The following is an 18006-nucleotide window of genomic DNA, read 5'->3' on the forward strand; positions in this document are numbered from 1 at the left end:
TTTAAATCATGTGGACAATGATTTTTAACAGTCGAACGATTGGAGTCTCACACATTTTTTTTGCTGCTGGCAGGAGGGCTGGAGATTATTTAAATATGAAAAATAAATTATAATTTGTAAAAATAAATGGTTATGAATTAAATGATGATCCGTTGGATAAATCGCATATTTGATTCGACTGGTACATTAAATAAAATACTTAAAAAGCTTTTTCTTTTAGTTAAGTAATGTACTCAATAATATTTATAATCAAAATTCAAATAATTTACAATATTGTTATTAAGGCACGAATTTCAGTATGGATACTTTGTCAAATAGTTGTGTTAAAATTTTTTTCTTAGAATGTAACTCTCAACAATATAATATTTTCCAGCACAAAAAAAAACAATATTTAAAAATGGAAAATATTAAAAAGAAATAAAATGTTTGAAAAAGGGTTTAAGCGTTTGTTTAAATATTTTGTAATGAACTGTAATTTCTAGAGATTCATCAAACTGTTTTTTTCTTCATTTTTAGTATTTTATCATACGTAAAAGTGAAAAACGAAACAATTTTGCAGTGATAATACATTTTATGTAGTTAAAAATACACTATTAATGAAAACTTGGTCAAAAATTAATATAAAAAATATTACATGATACAAAAACACCAATACCATGTGCAATAGACTAACAGTTTTCTATTCACATTCAAAATTACCAAGAATGCTTCCTCAGTTAAAATTAAAATATCGAATGGATTTTTTCCAATATTATTTACATTGGTCCCGCTAAATAAATTAAAAAAAAAAAAAAAGGGCTAGTACTTCAATTTTCAAATGCATAGGAAATGACTAAAACCTTCGTTTCCAAGAATGAAAACATTTTCTTTTAATTGTCATCAGCATTGATAAGCGACGAAAAGCACGGAAAAACAATCCTGAAGTACGACAAACTTACGACAATCGCTGAATTTCCCGTGATGATATTTCCTTAAATTACAAAGAAAGAAAAACACCGTCAAAAATACAAGCCTCCTCTGCGAAAGAGACCCCAAGCGTGCCACAGCTGGGCACTAGCTTTTCTCGCGATTTCACGTAGGATCCTATCATAAACTCGTGCACCCACCCCCAAACTCCCCTTCTATCCACGCATGTATACGTATCCAACTCCTTCGCCCTAGAAAAAGAGCGTACGTGCTCGCGCGATACCGTATTTACGGATGCTTGTACACCATGTACACCCATACACACACGAGACTTCCAAGAACCGGAAGTTACCCCAGTGACTGTAGCAGAGAAGCAAAAAAAAAAGGAGAAAACGTCACGTGCTCCCGTAAACTCCAACGGGGCAGCAGCACACGGATTTTCCAGACCCGCCAGCAGCTTACCTCCCCTCCCCGATCCCCTTTTTACACCGTAAATACACGTGGACCCTCTTTCCGCTTCTGCACATATGCGACTCTTTTCCCTCTCTGCAGCAAACTAGGTCCTCCCTCTTTTTTTTTTTTTTCCACTACAAAAGGTGAGTTATCGCGCTGCGAGCTGAATTTTGATTTATACCTGCGTACGCGCACAGAAGGGGATGCCGATGAGCTTTCTTTTTTCCGATGATTCCATTTTACGCCCCGGCGAGGGGGGTGTTTGTCGTAATATTCGAGCAAACACAAGTATACCACGGCGGCTAAGCCGCGAATATTGTGGCCGTGGATCCTTGTCGTGGGTAAAGCCCTGGAGGGGTTCGCGCGAAATTGCCACAGGAGGAGCCTTATCGGCCTTATGAAGGCGGTAACTTTGCATTTTTGTGGGCTGTGGTGTGACCGGGGGTGATGACGGGCAGTTTTAGTTTTTAATTTTCTCGCGTATCTGCTTGTGGATGCGATCTGGGTTGAAACGACGCGTTTGAGACAAATAATTTGAAATTTGCACGATATTTTACGACTCGGTGGAAATGGTTAAATACATTTTGAAAAAAATCTAGTATTTTGAAACATGGTTTCTTACATGAGGAATATTTTCTTGTTTGGAAATAAGAAACTATTATCCTGTTTCAAGAGGTTGTTTATCTGTAACTACTCTAGTACGTACTTTTTTTATTCAAAAAAATTTGTATGTACATTGGACGATTATTTACAAAGTTCAAAAATATATATTTTTTCCAGAATTTTAAAGATACGTTTTGAAATTATATTTAAAAGTATGACTATCAATTAGTGCCATTAATTGATGATAATATGTACACTCATGCTTTTCATATTTAATTCATAGAGACCTTAAACGCATGTATTTATTAATACGTAAATGTAAAAAATTATTTTTATCATATTCATTTTATGCATTTGAATAAATTCGTGGATATGTACGTTTTGTAGACATTATTATATTAAAATTTGAGTCTCGAAAATTGTAATTTATAAATTATCTAAATTACATATTAAATGGATAATATTATAATACTTTATAACTTACGTAACTTTCATGTAATTCAGATTTAAAAAATAATTATTTCTTGTGTCTCTCTGGCTACAGTCGCCATTTAAAAAACAAGACTGGCTTTGTTGCGGTTGTTTCTGCTCTTATAATATGACGTGAATAACTGCGTGCAGATTCTAACAAAGGGATACATCAGAATATACCTATAAAACTTGTACAAAGTGAATAACGAAGTCATAATTGAAGGAAAATCCCATTGAAGGGAGAAACAATGCGATGTGAATTTTTTTCTCCAGCCTTTGACCACCACTCGACTTTATTATTCCTCGTGGAACACGTAATAAATTCTAAAAAAAAAAAAAAAAAAAAAAAAAAATTGCAAACAGATAAGTTTGAATATCGCAAAGTAATTGGCTTTCCCGTCCGCCCTTTGATCCCTTGCGCAACCCTTAAAATCAACAACGGCAACAAAGTACATTAAAGACAAGAGGGAATCTTTTTCGTGGGCAGTATGCGTAATGGAGCAATGTCGTGACTGCGGATAATTAATCCGGTGCGTGTCTCCTCCCCCGTTCGTTCGTCGATAAAACCCCGCTGTGGAGTAAAAAAAACACACCCCCATTTATACAAAACGCGGAATAATTGTGGAAACGTCGGGGTGCAAGAAAAATTATATCGCCGGCTCGACGCGCCGGTCTAAACTTGCCGCGGAGAGCTGCATTAGAGATTTCGTTAAAAGCCGCGGATGATTGATGCTCGCAGAGCGGGTGAACTTTTGCCCCTCTCGTCCACCCTCTGCGCCAACCCACGCGAGCTGTGACTACTGTGTAATGAATGGCCGAGTAAACAGTTTCGTGCCTTTTTTTTTTTTTTTTTTCAAACAGAAATTTTAATGACCGGAAGTTTTACAATGCCTCGGAAGAGGTTAATGGGCTTCGAGGCTTCCCTTGTTTCCTCCGCGTTGGAAGTTATTGGGCCTTTTGCTGACAGTGTTGTTGGCTGTTTGTTAAATATGGGTGTGTTTTAGCGGTATAGTTTACACTGGAAATAAAGTGTCGGTTGTTGAATGGTCCCGAGCAGTGTAAGATCTAGAGATATTGATGTGTCTTTTTTTTTGACATTTTAAAAATCTTTCGAGTCATGTAACACGTTTCATTGTACGTACTTCTGAATAACTGTTTTGTCATAACTAGAGATATTCATGAGATTTTTTTTCACCATGTAAATGCTCTCAAGAAATTTTCTTTTCATGGCTATTTACAACAGATTTATTTTTTTTTTTTTTTTTAATTTTTTAAAGAATGGTTGTAGTGTAAAAATGTATGAGGCTATTGTTGACTAAAAAGAAATATCTTTTAGTATTTGCTGAAATGCGTGAGTCTCGTCTCCACATAGATAATATTATGCAACCATCTCTACAGAATCATCATAATGAAGAAGATTGAAAAAAATTCAAAACAACTAAGACTCGTAAAACAACTGAAGAAAAAAAAGATATCAACAAATATGTATTCCATTAGTCTGTCTAAATTAGAGTGCATTAACGTACTCGTTACATGAATTGTCTCATTTTGTGTTCTTATAAGCATCGAACCATTTAAGACGGATTCTTAAAACTTATCTGGTTCTCTCTAGCTATTGTGACTCGCTGTCATCTGACCAACGCAGATAGTCGTCGTGGCAACAAAAATTTTATGATCCAAATATATTAGTGTCTCGAAATATTACTTCAAAGGCTTTTAAAAATTTTTTTCAGTGGCTAGTTTTCAGTACTAAGGTAAAAATTCGTGATCCTCGAGATTACGCAATATTTAAGACGTTATCATCATTACATACTTTTATTTACGCAATTTAAATAATGTATCTTCTTCTTTGTTTTTTTCTACAGAGTAAATCTTATCAAAACTGAAGCTCATAAGCTAAATCGTGTCGCTTTAACATAGCTCCTAAATGCGATGACCTGCAGTTTATTTTTTTTGTAAAACGATTTTTGATTATTGGGAGGAGTTATTCGATTGTCATGAGTTTTAATACTAATTTTTCAAATTAATAATAAAAAAAAGGAAAAACCATTGATTCAAGGCAACATCATTATCCTGAAAATTAGTCTCTATGCATTTTTTTATTTTTATATTCCACACAAAATACCAGCGATTCGTGAATATTTTTTTTCAAAATTCAAAGTAAGTTGTCACGCGTCAATAAGCTTGCCCAAAGTTTGTATATGTAATATTTTTAAAAATTCCTCACTTTTTGAAGGTAAATCAATTTAATTGAAAAGAAAAGCCAACCCACTAATCATTCGACAAATTAATGAACAAGGCATCTAATTCCACGCAAGTCCTCTTTGTCTCCGGTCGCGTAAAGTATCCAGTTGGAAGTGCAAAGTTAAACTCATCCGAGTGTCGCTGGTATAATACACGGTAATTAAGACTAACTAATACTTAAGACTCCCAAACTACTTCCGAAGCCACCGCACTAACTTTGAAAACAAACGCGCACTCCGGCGAATAACAAGTGCGTACCAATAATAAACTTTAAAAGCCGAGACATTGAAATGAAGAAAAAAAAAGAGAAAAAAAAAAAGAAAAATCTTTTATGCGTGGTAAAAATTCATGTCTGCGAAAACCTCCGTTTATTTATGACACACTCCCATCCACGAGCCCACTCGCGCACAAAAGCTACCCTCTTTTACACGTGCAGCTGAAACAAAGCGTCTGTAAAAGATTTTAGCTGGCGTTTTGTTTTTACGATTGCGAAATTTACGACTGAGGACCGTGTCTCTCGCGCGAGTTGGTTTACGAGTCGAGTGGGGCGAGGGGTAGATGCCGAATTTCGCGTCATTACCCGCGATTCGCTCAAGGAGATGCGTTAAATGCGAGATGGGGAGGGTGGCTAATTTTACGAGGGTTGTGTTGCCCTTTTCGTGGCTACCGATAATTATTGCGATTTTTCGTGCATTGGACGAGTTGAGTGGCTTCTATTGGGGAGTACTGAATTACTTTTCTGAGTGTTTGAGGTGTCTTGCTTTTTTACGTACTGAAATTCAATGCTAAACGTTCAAAGTCAGTTTTTTCCGACATTTCAAAAAAGCTAGGAATACGTGCACGTTGTAATTTTTTTTTTTGGAAAATTTCGTTTTATATTTTTTTTCATCAGATACGTGACTGATTGCAATATCGAGGGAAAAGAAAAAAATGTAAAAAGTACTGTATACTTTTGGCATCAGCAGTTTCTCTCAATTACAAACTCGCCAATTGATGGCATCGACTTTTAAAATAATAGTAGAGAAATATTCCGATATTTATATTTGCTCATATAAAAAAATTAATACAAAAAAAAGGTTTATTGATATAAAAAACAGCGCGAGGGTATTCGTTTAAATCGAAAACGTATGGGTACTAAAAAATATTTGATCAAAGGAAAATTCTGCGAGCAAAAAAAAAAAATCAACTTCACCCTAACGCGGCTTTCCGCATTATTTGTATTTAATCGCTTTTGTGTACTTTGGTTGTGAGGCAGAACAGGATTTAATCGATACAAAGCCGATAGGAGCGGATAAGAGAGATACGGTGAGCCCTCGGTGGGGGATAATAATTTTTACGCGTTAAAAATGCACTTGACACTATCTTCCTTGGATTTACAGTCTTTTTAAAATTCCACCGCAACTGTGCATTGCCTCGATATATTTAATTTTAATTCATCGAGATAAGCGATTTTCAGGCCATTTATTTTATGTTTTAAACATACGAAAAGTTAATGGTTTTAAATTAAAAATTGTATTAATTACGAATATATTTTTTATTTATTTGTTTGTTTTTCTTTTTAAATCATATTTATAATATAAAAAACTTTTTTAAATGACATTATTAGCCAGTATCGAAAAAATAGGTAGCTGATGTCATATACATTAAATCCAAAAATCTATCCTCTATAGGGACGGGCATCCATGTGCATCTTGGAACTATAATAGCGACCACAAGTGAACGTGTTTATGGTTCAAAGTATATGTTGTGTTGTGTTGTGCACTTGTCCTCTTTCTGCTAACTATACTTTTGTTTTTTTTTCTATCACTCTGACAATTGTGTTTACCATGAAGAGAAGAAAAAATAGGCAAGTCTCCTTTTGCTCATATTTTTTTCTGACTGTTGGAGCTTCTCTTTTTTTTTAAATTCATATATTTATAGAGTTATGTTGTTCTTGGGTTTTAGATCTGATCTTGGTTTTATGTGTCATGAGATGATTACTTTTTCACGTGATTCCACGTACTTAAACACTTGTATCTCAAATGAATAAAACAACAATAAATTACTGTCAAAAACCTAATTACAGAGGAATAAGTACAATAGTTTCTGTAATCGATAACATCGTCTTCAATTGAAAGACTGTAATTAATTATGAGATAAACAAACATACATCGTAATACGTTAATTATACGGTTACTATGAAGTTGGAGGAGTTCCTAGAATAAGTAAATAAAGATAATTAACATTTTCTTTGTTATTTTACAGATTTAATTTTCTAGTGCCACCATCTATGCAACATCAATCACTTACCAAGCAATTCTTGCAGCTAAACGAAAGTATTGGCTATGCAATGGTTACTCGTTTACGTGAAATGCTCAATGCAACCGAGAGCAAATTCAAACAAAAATTTAAAAGACCTTTTTGTAACATATATTAAAAAAGTGAGTTGATCCCCTTGATGAAGTACAAACAATAATGTAACACCAAAATGCATCGAAAGTTATTTCCACCATCCTCCCAACATCCTGTAAGACCAACATCATTCGTTAACAAATAGTGTAGCATCCACACGTACAACCTGACATTGAACACAAACAAGGATGTTGCTTTTAATTTTAATGGCTTGCAGCTACTGCCGCGAAATTACGGCTCGTAATACACTATCGACAGATTCTCCTGCTACGGTTCGCACTTAGCGGGAGTAGGTGCTCCTCCTGGAGCTTCATTCCAAGAAGAGGATCGATTTCGGTGTAATGCACTTCTCACGGATGAGAAATTGTTGGGTAGACTCTAGGGGTGTTGTTTGGGTATACAGCTTTTTTAACGAATCGTTTAGCGAGCTTTTTGAAGTTGTGATTAATTTTTTCGAAGAGCACGGTGATGCAGGGCTAGCGAGATTTAAGAATTTATCGTTGGAGTTGAAAAAATTGTGTTTCGTCCTCGCGGGAGGCTCTCAGTTTTCACTCGCCTCTTTCGCAATTTTTTTCTTCTTTTTTTCACTTTCTCGAAAGCACTAGCACTCTCGTCCAGCTCGAAAAGTAATTTTATAATTAATCGCGCCCGAGGCCATGAAGGACCGTCTCTCCGGCTCTCGGAAATAAAAAGGGGGAAATTCGATTTGAATTGCAAAAAACCGGGAGAGGCTGGAATTAAAAATGGAAAGGCAAAGCGCGGGGAGGAGGGTTTGCCGAGTGACGAATGGAGCTCTATTTCCGGGTGGTGGAAAATCAGATGTACATACGTAAGAGAGATTTTCCTTTTTTTCCCAAGACGACGACGAGGATGTCGCGGTGGCGGGTGTGTCGGACCATTGACGAAAATAAAAAAAAAAAAAAAAATGAGGATTGCTGTCAGACTTGATTTTACGACGGATGTTGGATTCTTTGGTAGTGCGTCGCGTTTGGTGCAAAAACATGGAAGTGGACTATACATTCTGTCAGCGGTTGTAAGATTTATTTCACAAAACAATAATAAACAGTTATGTTCGGAATGTTAAGAGGTATTTTTTGATTTTTTGAAATGATTGTAATTTTGTTTAGTAACTTTTCGAAATTAAATGAAAATATTTCAAGTTACGTACAAGAATAGAGTCTAAGTAGAAATGGACACAATTCATTTTTTAAATACTTAGCATTATAATTATTCCTTAGTATTATAATGCATTATTTGGGCTTGATAAATTGTACACTATTACTGCTTGTAACCCCGTACTTTAAAGATTTTCCCATAATCAGAGATTTTTCATATTTTGAAAATAAAAAAAGTCGAAAAATAAAAAAAAAAAAAAGGTTATTTGTTTGAAAAATATTTTACTTTGCTACAATGTTTGAACTTTGAAAATAAAATATCGGCAACTGTGCTACGACTGTCATATTTTTGGCCATTTTTCGACATTGAAATGTCCGGTATGCATTTCACGAGTCAAATCAAATTTTATTTTCAATTTATTTTCAATAAGAAATATAATTTTTTGTTCGAAACGTTCGATAAACTATTTTATTTAAAAACAGCGTCCTCAATACAATTTTTGAATTTTCCTTGCTCCCATTGATTTCGATAGTCTACAATATTTGTAATCCGATTTGGACTGAATTCACTCGAAAAATGTAAGACATGAAACAAACCAAATTGTAAAAATGCAAACGAACTTTTCCTCAATTCAACTTCAATCTAATATCGTTCTTCGCGTATCGAATCCCAAACCAGGACAAAAACGACGCAACTTTTACTCCAGGTGCATCCCTACCACTTCCTTTATTAAACTCTGCCCACAGGTACCAAAAAAAAAAGCAACTCCCATCTGTCAAGCGTGGGGCACGATGGTCTCGTAGTCAAAACAATATAGTCGAGAGAACAAGAGGAAGAAAGCCCTAACTTTCGGGCCAACTTTTCTCGCCTACGCATATATATATACGACGTCACTCGTGTATACACGGGCTCATTTCGCGATGTTCTTTTTCAAAGTACGAGTCTACCTTTTGGTTGCTGAATTATTTACGAGCTTTATCCACGAAAAGTTGTTGGTGGCTTATGAATTTTATGCGCAATGAAAACGTAGACCAGTGTCTTATGCACCATCCCTTGGTGTTGGTGTCTTTTTTTTTTGTGGTTTTATTCGTGGATTTTTGTGGATTAAAGATCTTCGCGGGTGACTTGAAACCTTCCGGACGGTGGAATCGAGGGAATCGTGTGATGTATTGTTTTCGCGAGTTTAGTGGATTTTGTGGTTAAGTTTTTGTATATATAAATTTTTTGTTTAAAGGTTCTGACCTCGCTGAGGTATGAACGAGTAAGTATAAATAAAGCACGAGGAGCATAGATGCGTATATTTGGCATTTTGGTGGATTTGAGTTTGATAAGGGTTTGATGTAAAATTAGAAGACAATCTCATTTTTGTAGCTGATTCATTTCAAAATAAATAATGTGATGCAAAAAATATTCAATTATTGATACTAACACAAAATAATTTAAAACAAATTACTGATATTTACTACAACTTCAAAGCATACCAAGACAAGAAATTATATCATTATCTGTTTAACATAACCAGATAAATGAATACTCTGCTTTTAGTCATAAGATCTGGTATGTACTCGTAATTAATCTAGGTGTTGATTTTTTTACTGATTATTTTTTTTCAAACAAGTAATTAAATTAACCTCTGGAGGACTGTAAATTCGAAGATATTTTACTCCGTGATACTTTTAAATAAAAACAAGGTAATAAATAAAGTCTACTTTTGCTGCAGAGACAGTGTACTGTTGTTACTAATTATTTAGATTGGCGTAAATGATGAATTTAATGGATTAGTATTTGAAATACGGTCCATACTATATTTTACAAATAATGTAAGTATTACTAAAAATTTACAAATATCATGAAAATCAAATATTTTTTCAAAAATTGCAATGCTTCACTTTTCAAACTTAAAATGAAGTTACAAACTATTTGAATCTTAAAATAGATATTTTATTTTATTTCACTACGTATATATCATTGACTTTATCTAATAATAATACATACTCTTACATAGCTAAATTTATATACTATTCGACGTACGTTCAATCCAAAAATTTGAACATTCAATAAAACGTCACCGACAGCTGTCCATTCAGTTATGACGTATAATCGTCAATCAATATTGACATTAATCATTTTTTGACGAGCCATGAATAAATTAATATAAAAAAATAAATCAATAACGTGCAAGAGTTTGCAAACTATAAATAACCACTAGATTAAAAAAAAAAAAAAAAAAAATAGGGGTGGGAAGGATAGAGGTTGGTACAGCCTATGCATGTATAGTGTGGGCGAAAACGATTTCATAAGCGCCCAGCAGGTACCGATAAGCGTATCTCATAAATATTCATTACGATCGGGTGTGCTTTTTCCGAGCCTCTGCTCACGATACGTATGTACATAGTAGGCGCATGTGGCTCGATGCGATAATGTGCAAAAAAAAAAAATATATATACACGTGCTGTAGCATCGGAGCCACGTGGCTGCAGCGAATTTTGTCTCTTTTTTTGTTCGTTGGCTCGGATAATGAGCGACGAGGGATTTCTTTTTTTACAGCATCATTATAGCCTTAAATATATTTATAGCTGTTGCGTTGGGAAATTTTTTTCTGCATTCTTTTTAAAATAAACGTATCACTTTACATTAATTTTATGTCACTTTAAAAAATGTTTTCTTTTTTTTTTGTTTCAATTGTTTTAAATTAATAAAAAACAAACAGCAATGATATTGAAGTGTTGTTGTGATGAAAAATGTGAGAGAAAAAAAAATTAGGTTTATTATTGTACTGGAAACGCACAAAAACACGTATTTCAGTACAAGTGGATAAACGGAGGAGCCAACGCCCTCAGCTCTGACACACCTACGATCCTTCTCGACCTACATTCAAAAAATTCGCTCTTTGGAGTTGAAAAAAAAAAAAAAAAAAAAAAAAGAAAACAAGGAAGCACGAAAAATGCGATCTCAAGCGCAAAGGAACGAAGTTTGCTCGCGCATCTGCTCACAAAAGGGACAAAAAAAAGGGGGACAGCAGCTTCTTATTCCTCACCTCCCAAGGGGGAATCGCTCGAGGAGAAGACGCGCGTTAATGGGAAAAGACACTTTGGCGAGGCGTTCGCGCGAATATAAGGAAAAGGAACCCCCCATCCTCCTCCTAGCCTCGACGCCCTATGACAACAAAATTGTCTCTGTTCTGTTAGTTGCAGCATCTCTGCATGACGGAGCACTGTAATGGTTGGGAGTGTAATTAAAGGAGATTTATCATCACCGGAGTAAGCGTCGTTGCTCAAAACGCATAATATAGGGAAGGGGAGTTGGCTCAAGGCTCTTTTCGCGCGAGTGCGTTTGTAATGTACCCTTAGTCAACGGAGTTTGCCCTCACAAAGACCTTTTTGAGCCTTGTTTTTGAAATTTTCACTGCGCACCAACAAAACACGTAATTTTATTTTTTGCTCAAAATGAGGCAAGAATATGTGGTCGGCTGAACAAGATTGAACAATCATTATTTTACGAAAGGTGTAGCAACTATGTCGAAAAAAAGTAAGAGTATCGCTTTATAGTATTTACGGTCGAGTTGAAAAAATCACAATCGTAGCAGAGAGCAAGTCAAGAAGCCCCAAGACCTCACGTTTTTATCAGACAATGTCCAAGTGTATTCTTTGCTTTTATTGCTCCCTGTTTGCTCCATACTTGATACTTCGAGAATGTAACTTAAGTGATTTATTTTGCCGTGAGAAATTTTTAAAAGAGCAACAAAAGCTAAAAAAATAATCTTTGTTACAAGTGAATTTCAAAAATAAGGACAGTACACACATTGCAATTTTACCAAGTTTGTAGAACTAGTCTGGTCGGATATATTTTGCGCAATTTAATTGTGGTTACTTGTATAATCACTTGTCATCGAAAGTTGTTGTAATTGGATAGTGGTAATGTATCTGTAAGTTATTGACTCGGTTATTTGTATGAAAATGTATGCAGTAGATAATGAATGGGACTTAACATAAGTATTATTTGTAAAACTCAAGTAGACAAGAATTGTGTTAATTGTGAGAAGGATCAAATTTTTTTTTTGTTTGGCTTTGTAATGTTATTCGTTAAACTCTGTTTTGTATATGTAAAAACCAAGTCTGTCTTTCAAACCGCTGTAGGCTGAAGATTAATAAACAAATAAATAAACAAATATATGCACATATACATTTTTTTTTTACATAATGCTAGTATAATCTTATTTGGCAATAGGTATACGAAAAAAGGTTACATGAGTTTTAAGCGTAAAAAAAATGGTGCCGTGGTGACAAACGAATCTTTACAATAATTTTTAGTTTAAGTAAAGTATTAATAATTGGTCGATAACTTCGATACTTTTCAATAAGTGTCTCTATTATCGATACGTTATCAATCTCTGAGGTCATCTTTTTTTTTTTTAATCAATTTTTATTTTAAATGTATGCGACGTATATAAATGACGTTCTTAAACTAGACTGTTAATAACTATATTTAATTTTAATTTAAATTAATTAAAATATCTGGTCTCGTTATTCCTTTTAAGAGGACAAAATACCAAACAGCATCGTTTTTATATCCTAAACTTATTTTGTTGTAATTACAGCTACAATTGAATGTGATCTCAATTTTTTGATTAATTCCAAAAAAACAAACCATTTAATTTGTATTAGTCAACTAAAGAACAAATGGGCTTATGTCACTTGACAATAAATCTTTTAATAAGGGATAGCATTTTTATAGCTATATAACATACAAATAACCCTCGAATTACATTATGTAATTGTTTTTACATGATAAAGTGCAACTCGAATAGGTGTTAAAAGTACATAGGCTTTTTTTAACATACGAGACTTTGTACAGCTAATGCCGCTCGAACAAGCACAACTATTGATTCTTACATTGCGTTATCTCTCTTATCACCTACAAATGAGTGAGCTATTAATGGAAATTATTTTTGTACAGTCTATACGATAGGCTTATAGATACTATACTGTACATGTTTGATCACTACTGTCTTTTATGCCGTGCCAGAAGTAGATTCATTCGAAAATTTTCAAACAACATTATTGTGGAGCAGGACATGATCAACAGTAAACACATACAGATGATTCATTTAATCCGAGTAACGTGATAAGTAGAGGTTAAAAACACGAGGCTATTTCGGTGTTTATCATCAATTGTCGAACAACTTTTTGCTACACGTGCTTGAATGCCACCACCATCTTTGATCTTGGGATTTGGAATCGAGTAAGGTGAGTTTGTGTTTCCAAAGTAAAGGTGTACATTAGAGCTTGGCATAAATATTTCTTACTGTAAGTGGAGTCGGCCTCTCCGAGGATAAACAAAATTTTGATATAACTTGCAATGAGATACAAATAGTAGTTCAGGGAGACTGAAAAACAGCAGTTTTCTTTGATTCCAAACAAGCTTTGTACATAATCCACTAGACAATGTATTACTTTTTTATCAGAATGACCCAATCTATGGTTGAATATTTAATATTTTTTGCTCAATTGTTATTCAACAGAAAGTGCCCTGGTCATCCATCACAGTAATACTTTGAAAATTCAACGTCACAATAGAATCACATGACAGTTTTTCAAGTACTGCGGGACATCGTTCACGAGTATGGCCGAAAACAAAACCAACAGTGCACAAGATGAGCAACAAGATCAACATCAAGATTTGGAACCCTTCCGCTGCTGGACGTGTTCACGATCTTTCAACGAATTCCGGGAGTTGATACACCATTCAAACACCCAGCACAAGCGCTATTTCAGCTGTGACCAGTGCATGAGGAATTTCACTCATCAGAGCTTCCTCGATTCGCACAAGGTCCTGGTGCACAACCATCGCTGCTCCGTGTGTGGACAAACATTTGCCCAAAACAGCGACCTTGAAAGCCACACGCGCGACCAGCACTACTTCATCTGTGACATATGTCAGAACGTTTTCACCGATTCCCGCACTCTAGATTATCACAAACGCCGTCACAAATCCTACCACTGCATCGCGTGCGAGAAAACTTTCAAGAGGACCAGTTGTCTGAATTATCACTTGGCCGAGGAGCATCCTTTTCGCTGTGACAGGTGCTATCACTTTTGCGACACGTGGTCCGATCTCAGGTGCCACGAACGGGACGCCCACGACTTCTGATACATTTTTATTTGCTCTCGTCATGATTACAAGTGTATTTCGTCACTCCAAGGATTGCAAGGATGTGTGTAAGAAATTTGAATAAAGGAAGTTAAACAAATTTGATGTGTTTCTTTTCCTGTTCCAATAGGATTTGCTTCCGAAATTTGGTGGGAAAATCTTGGAAAATATGTTTATCTTGCATAGCGAAACCAAAATAAGGTAGAATAGTACCAACATCATCCAGTCGAGCCATTAAGTGCTATCAACATAGATTTAAAACTTTAAATTGCTTTAGACAGATTAAATAAGCTTACAACATGTATTTTATAAAAAAATTTTATTCGATTGCTTTAGTATCAGGTTTCAAATATTACACAAAGTACATAGAAATTTTATTTTACGATTAATAACATAAAATAATCATTGAATACATACAAAGTTTTTTACGAAGAAGGTCATGTTGTCTGACAAGTTATGAATAATAAAATCAACGAAAGTCTACGTTGAGTGACAAAAAAATAGAATAACAGCAATAACAATTGTATAATATATTGACAGAATTTTAACAGGTCACTAAAAGTTTCCATCATCTTAAATAAACTACTGTTTCCACCCCTGTGGAAAATTTTTTTTTTTTTAAGTACCTTTTCTACTGCGTGCAATTTAGTTTTGATCTTAAAAACATTCCTGTACAAAAAAATAAAAAACAAAATATTTAACGATACACCTTTCGATTTGTTATACTGCATAATTATGCCCTGAATTATTTATACATGCGTAGGTATGTACAAAGAGTTTCTTATGTAATTATGTCATAAAGCATAAAAAATCAAATATCTTATATACATCAATCAATGTAACCTTAAGTTTTGAAATATTATTTTTCGTATGATAAATGAATATGTTATTTTTAATGAATATCAAGTATCGTGTTGTACAAGTATTTATCTATTGTTAATAGTAAGTACAACCTGCGTCAACATTTACTCTTAAATATCAATGAGGTGGTCTTATTTTGTTCAAATAGTCCAAACGTACACATGCATATACTGAAAAATTGACATGGAAGAAGATTTTTTAAAATAAGATTCAATGCAGATTTTTTTAACGCAGAAGTAACAGGCAATGAGTTTAGTGTTTAATATATACGTATACAGTTGATAAATAATTTTTTCCCATTGACAGAAAGTGATAGATATTTATTTTTGAATCACCAGAATGATCAGTTATGACGAATTGATTCTTATTGAAAAAGAAAAATCCCTAAATGTCATGATGTTTGAACCACTCCAGAAAAATTATATTACGTTGCATAGGTTCGTATTTGCCCATCAACGATTCTTTATCAGAAAGTGAGTAGATATGCGACTCTTCTTTAAAAAGTAATTATACCATTTATGATTGGAAAGCTGTATGCGTTAATGATTCCGTGTCTCAAAGTAGCAAAACGTGTCCAGTTGCTCCTTGCAAATACTTCCGTGTACGACTATTTGTCGGAGAGTACAGTTGGATGTACGATTTTCCGTCGAAAAGTTGCAGCGAGTGCTTGATTACATGAAAATTGTTCAACAGCAGCGAAGAAGCCATCCTCGCAAGTGTCAGTGTTGTGAAAAAGTAAGATGGTTAAAGAAGCACGAAGCCGCGCCAAGGAGCGTCCCCATAAATGCAGTGAACCTGGATGTGGCAAAGCTTTTTCTCAAAAAAGTAATCTCTTAGTGCATATACGCATACACACTGGAGAGCGTCCCTACAGGTGCGACAAAAGTGCTTGTGGAAAGAAGTTTACTAACAGTTATAAACTCAAACGCCATCTAATTTCACATACGGCCGAGTTTCCTTATAAATGCGACGATTGTGGACAAGATTTTGCTCGGAAAGACTGTCTCGTTGCTCATTTTCGTGTGCACACTGGCGAGCGACCATACAAATGCGAGCATTTTGGATGTGAAAAAGCTTTTGCTCGAAAATTAGATGTCTTAAGACATATGCATACACACACTGGCGAGTGGCCGTACAAGTGCGAAGAACCTGGATGTGGAAAATCTTTTGTTTACAAGCATCGTCTCTCAACTCACATGCGCTTGCATAACCGAGCGCCCCTATAAATGCAGGGTACCTGAATGTGGAAAAACGTTTGTTACCAAAAGTCATTGAAATAGGCATCTCATTTCACACATGGCCAAGTTTACTGACAAATGCGATGATCGCATGTAAACCGAATCTTGTTATATATTTACGTGTCGAGAGTCCCTGTAAATCCAATTATCCTGGATGTACAAAATCTTTCTCGACGAAGTAATCTCCCAAGCGATGAACTCAAGAAGCACAAGCTAATGCACCAACAAATTAAAAAAATTTTTTTTCTTTTAATACATCTACTGAATGTTTCTCCTTAAGTGTCTTATTCACATGTAAATGAGGATTTAAATAAATTTTTTATTGGACTAATAAAGCACTGACTGACATTTTTCAGATCATTGAAATACGTACAGAAATTCTTACTACGGCAAACCTGATAGTTCATAAGTACAGATGATAAATAATTTAGCTCAAGTACGTGAAAAATTAATAGAAATTTGATAATTGTCATGACCTTAAGCCGCAACCGTGCATTTAGACAATTTTTTATACTCTCCTAATAATCACAAATGTATTGCGTCACTGCGAGGATTGTAATAATCTGTTTGTAAAATTTTAATAAAGAAATATAAAAACAAATTTGATGTATTTCTTTTCCTGTTTCTAATAGATTTGGTAAAATAGTGTTATAAGAAAATCCTAGTAGTACACGTATGTTTATTACGAACAGAAAAACAAAAAAAACCAAAAAAAATTAATAAGTAACTACATCTTTCCATCAAGACTTTTAGTGCTATCAACATAAATTAAAAATTTTAATTTTCTTTGGATGAATTAAATAAGCTTACATTATGAATTTTATAAACAAATTTTATTCGATGGCTTTAGTATCAAGTTTCAATTATTACACAATTAAAGTACATGGGAATTTTATTTTACGATCAATAACATGTTTTTATGGAAGTATGAAATAATCATTGAATATATACAAAGTTTTTTATGAAGAAAGTTATGGTGGCAGTAAAATATAAATGATAAAATCAATGAAAGTTTTGGAAATTCGTGTGGAAAATACTCGTTTCTATAGAGAATCCGTGTTTTGTCCATAATTATTTTAAAGTCATTGTAAACGTTTTCAACATCTGTAAGTATTGGTTGATACTATTTGCATTTAAAGACACATGACGTCAACCGTATTATAATAACATAACATTTCTGAATTTAAGACAATTTAAGACTGAAAACTTTCAAAGAGAGAGTACGTTGTTTTATCATCAACACATGTCACTGCGAGCACTAATTGAGAAATTTTCTAGAATATCGATGTTACAAATTGGGAACACGTATGTCATTACGTGCGACAGAGTTTGTAGGTATATATATATATATATATATATATATATATATATATCATAAAGTGACTCATAAAGTGATGCGAAACTCTCATTGTTTATATTAATGATACTTTAAATTTAACTTAAGTTTATGTACGTAAAAAGAAGAATTGTGTCATAAAGGACTATATATGTGATGATAATATAATAATTATGCGCACTAATATATGTGTATATATTATTTGGTTTCAAAATATTGTTAACTCCATATAAATTG

The 18006-nt window shown here is 34.1% G+C and overlaps 2 protein-coding genes across 3 annotated transcripts in view; one reads left to right on the forward strand and one right to left on the reverse strand.

Annotated features, from left to right (window-relative positions):
• The window catches only part of Fas1 (fasciclin 1 Fas1 domain-containing), a 328849-nt gene that overhangs the window by 99467 nt on the left and 211376 nt on the right, over positions 1-18006 (reverse strand). The gene's annotated exons all lie outside the window — the stretch shown is intronic.
• LOC149373905 (uncharacterized) lies at positions 13201-14429 on the forward strand. The gene is made up of 2 exons (XM_089595373.1): positions 13201-13430; positions 13706-14429. Exon 2 carries the CDS (start codon positions 13807-13809, stop codon positions 14332-14334), a length of 528 nt encoding a protein of 175 aa, XP_089451499.1. The 5' UTR covers positions 13201-13430; positions 13706-13806; the 3' UTR covers positions 14335-14429.

Source organism: Copidosoma floridanum, unplaced genomic scaffold, assembly GCF_036245765.1.
Source record: "Copidosoma floridanum isolate Cflo_tuat_1 unplaced genomic scaffold, Cflo_Japanese_pri ptg000025l, whole genome shotgun sequence".
NCBI classification, from domain to species: domain Eukaryota; kingdom Metazoa; phylum Arthropoda; class Insecta; order Hymenoptera; family Encyrtidae; genus Copidosoma; species Copidosoma floridanum.

Excerpts from the sequence above, each read along its gene's own strand:
- LOC149373905 (XM_089595373.1), top strand. The coding sequence starts at position 13,807 with ATGGCCGAAAACAAAACCAACAGTGCACAAGATGAGCAACAAGATCAA.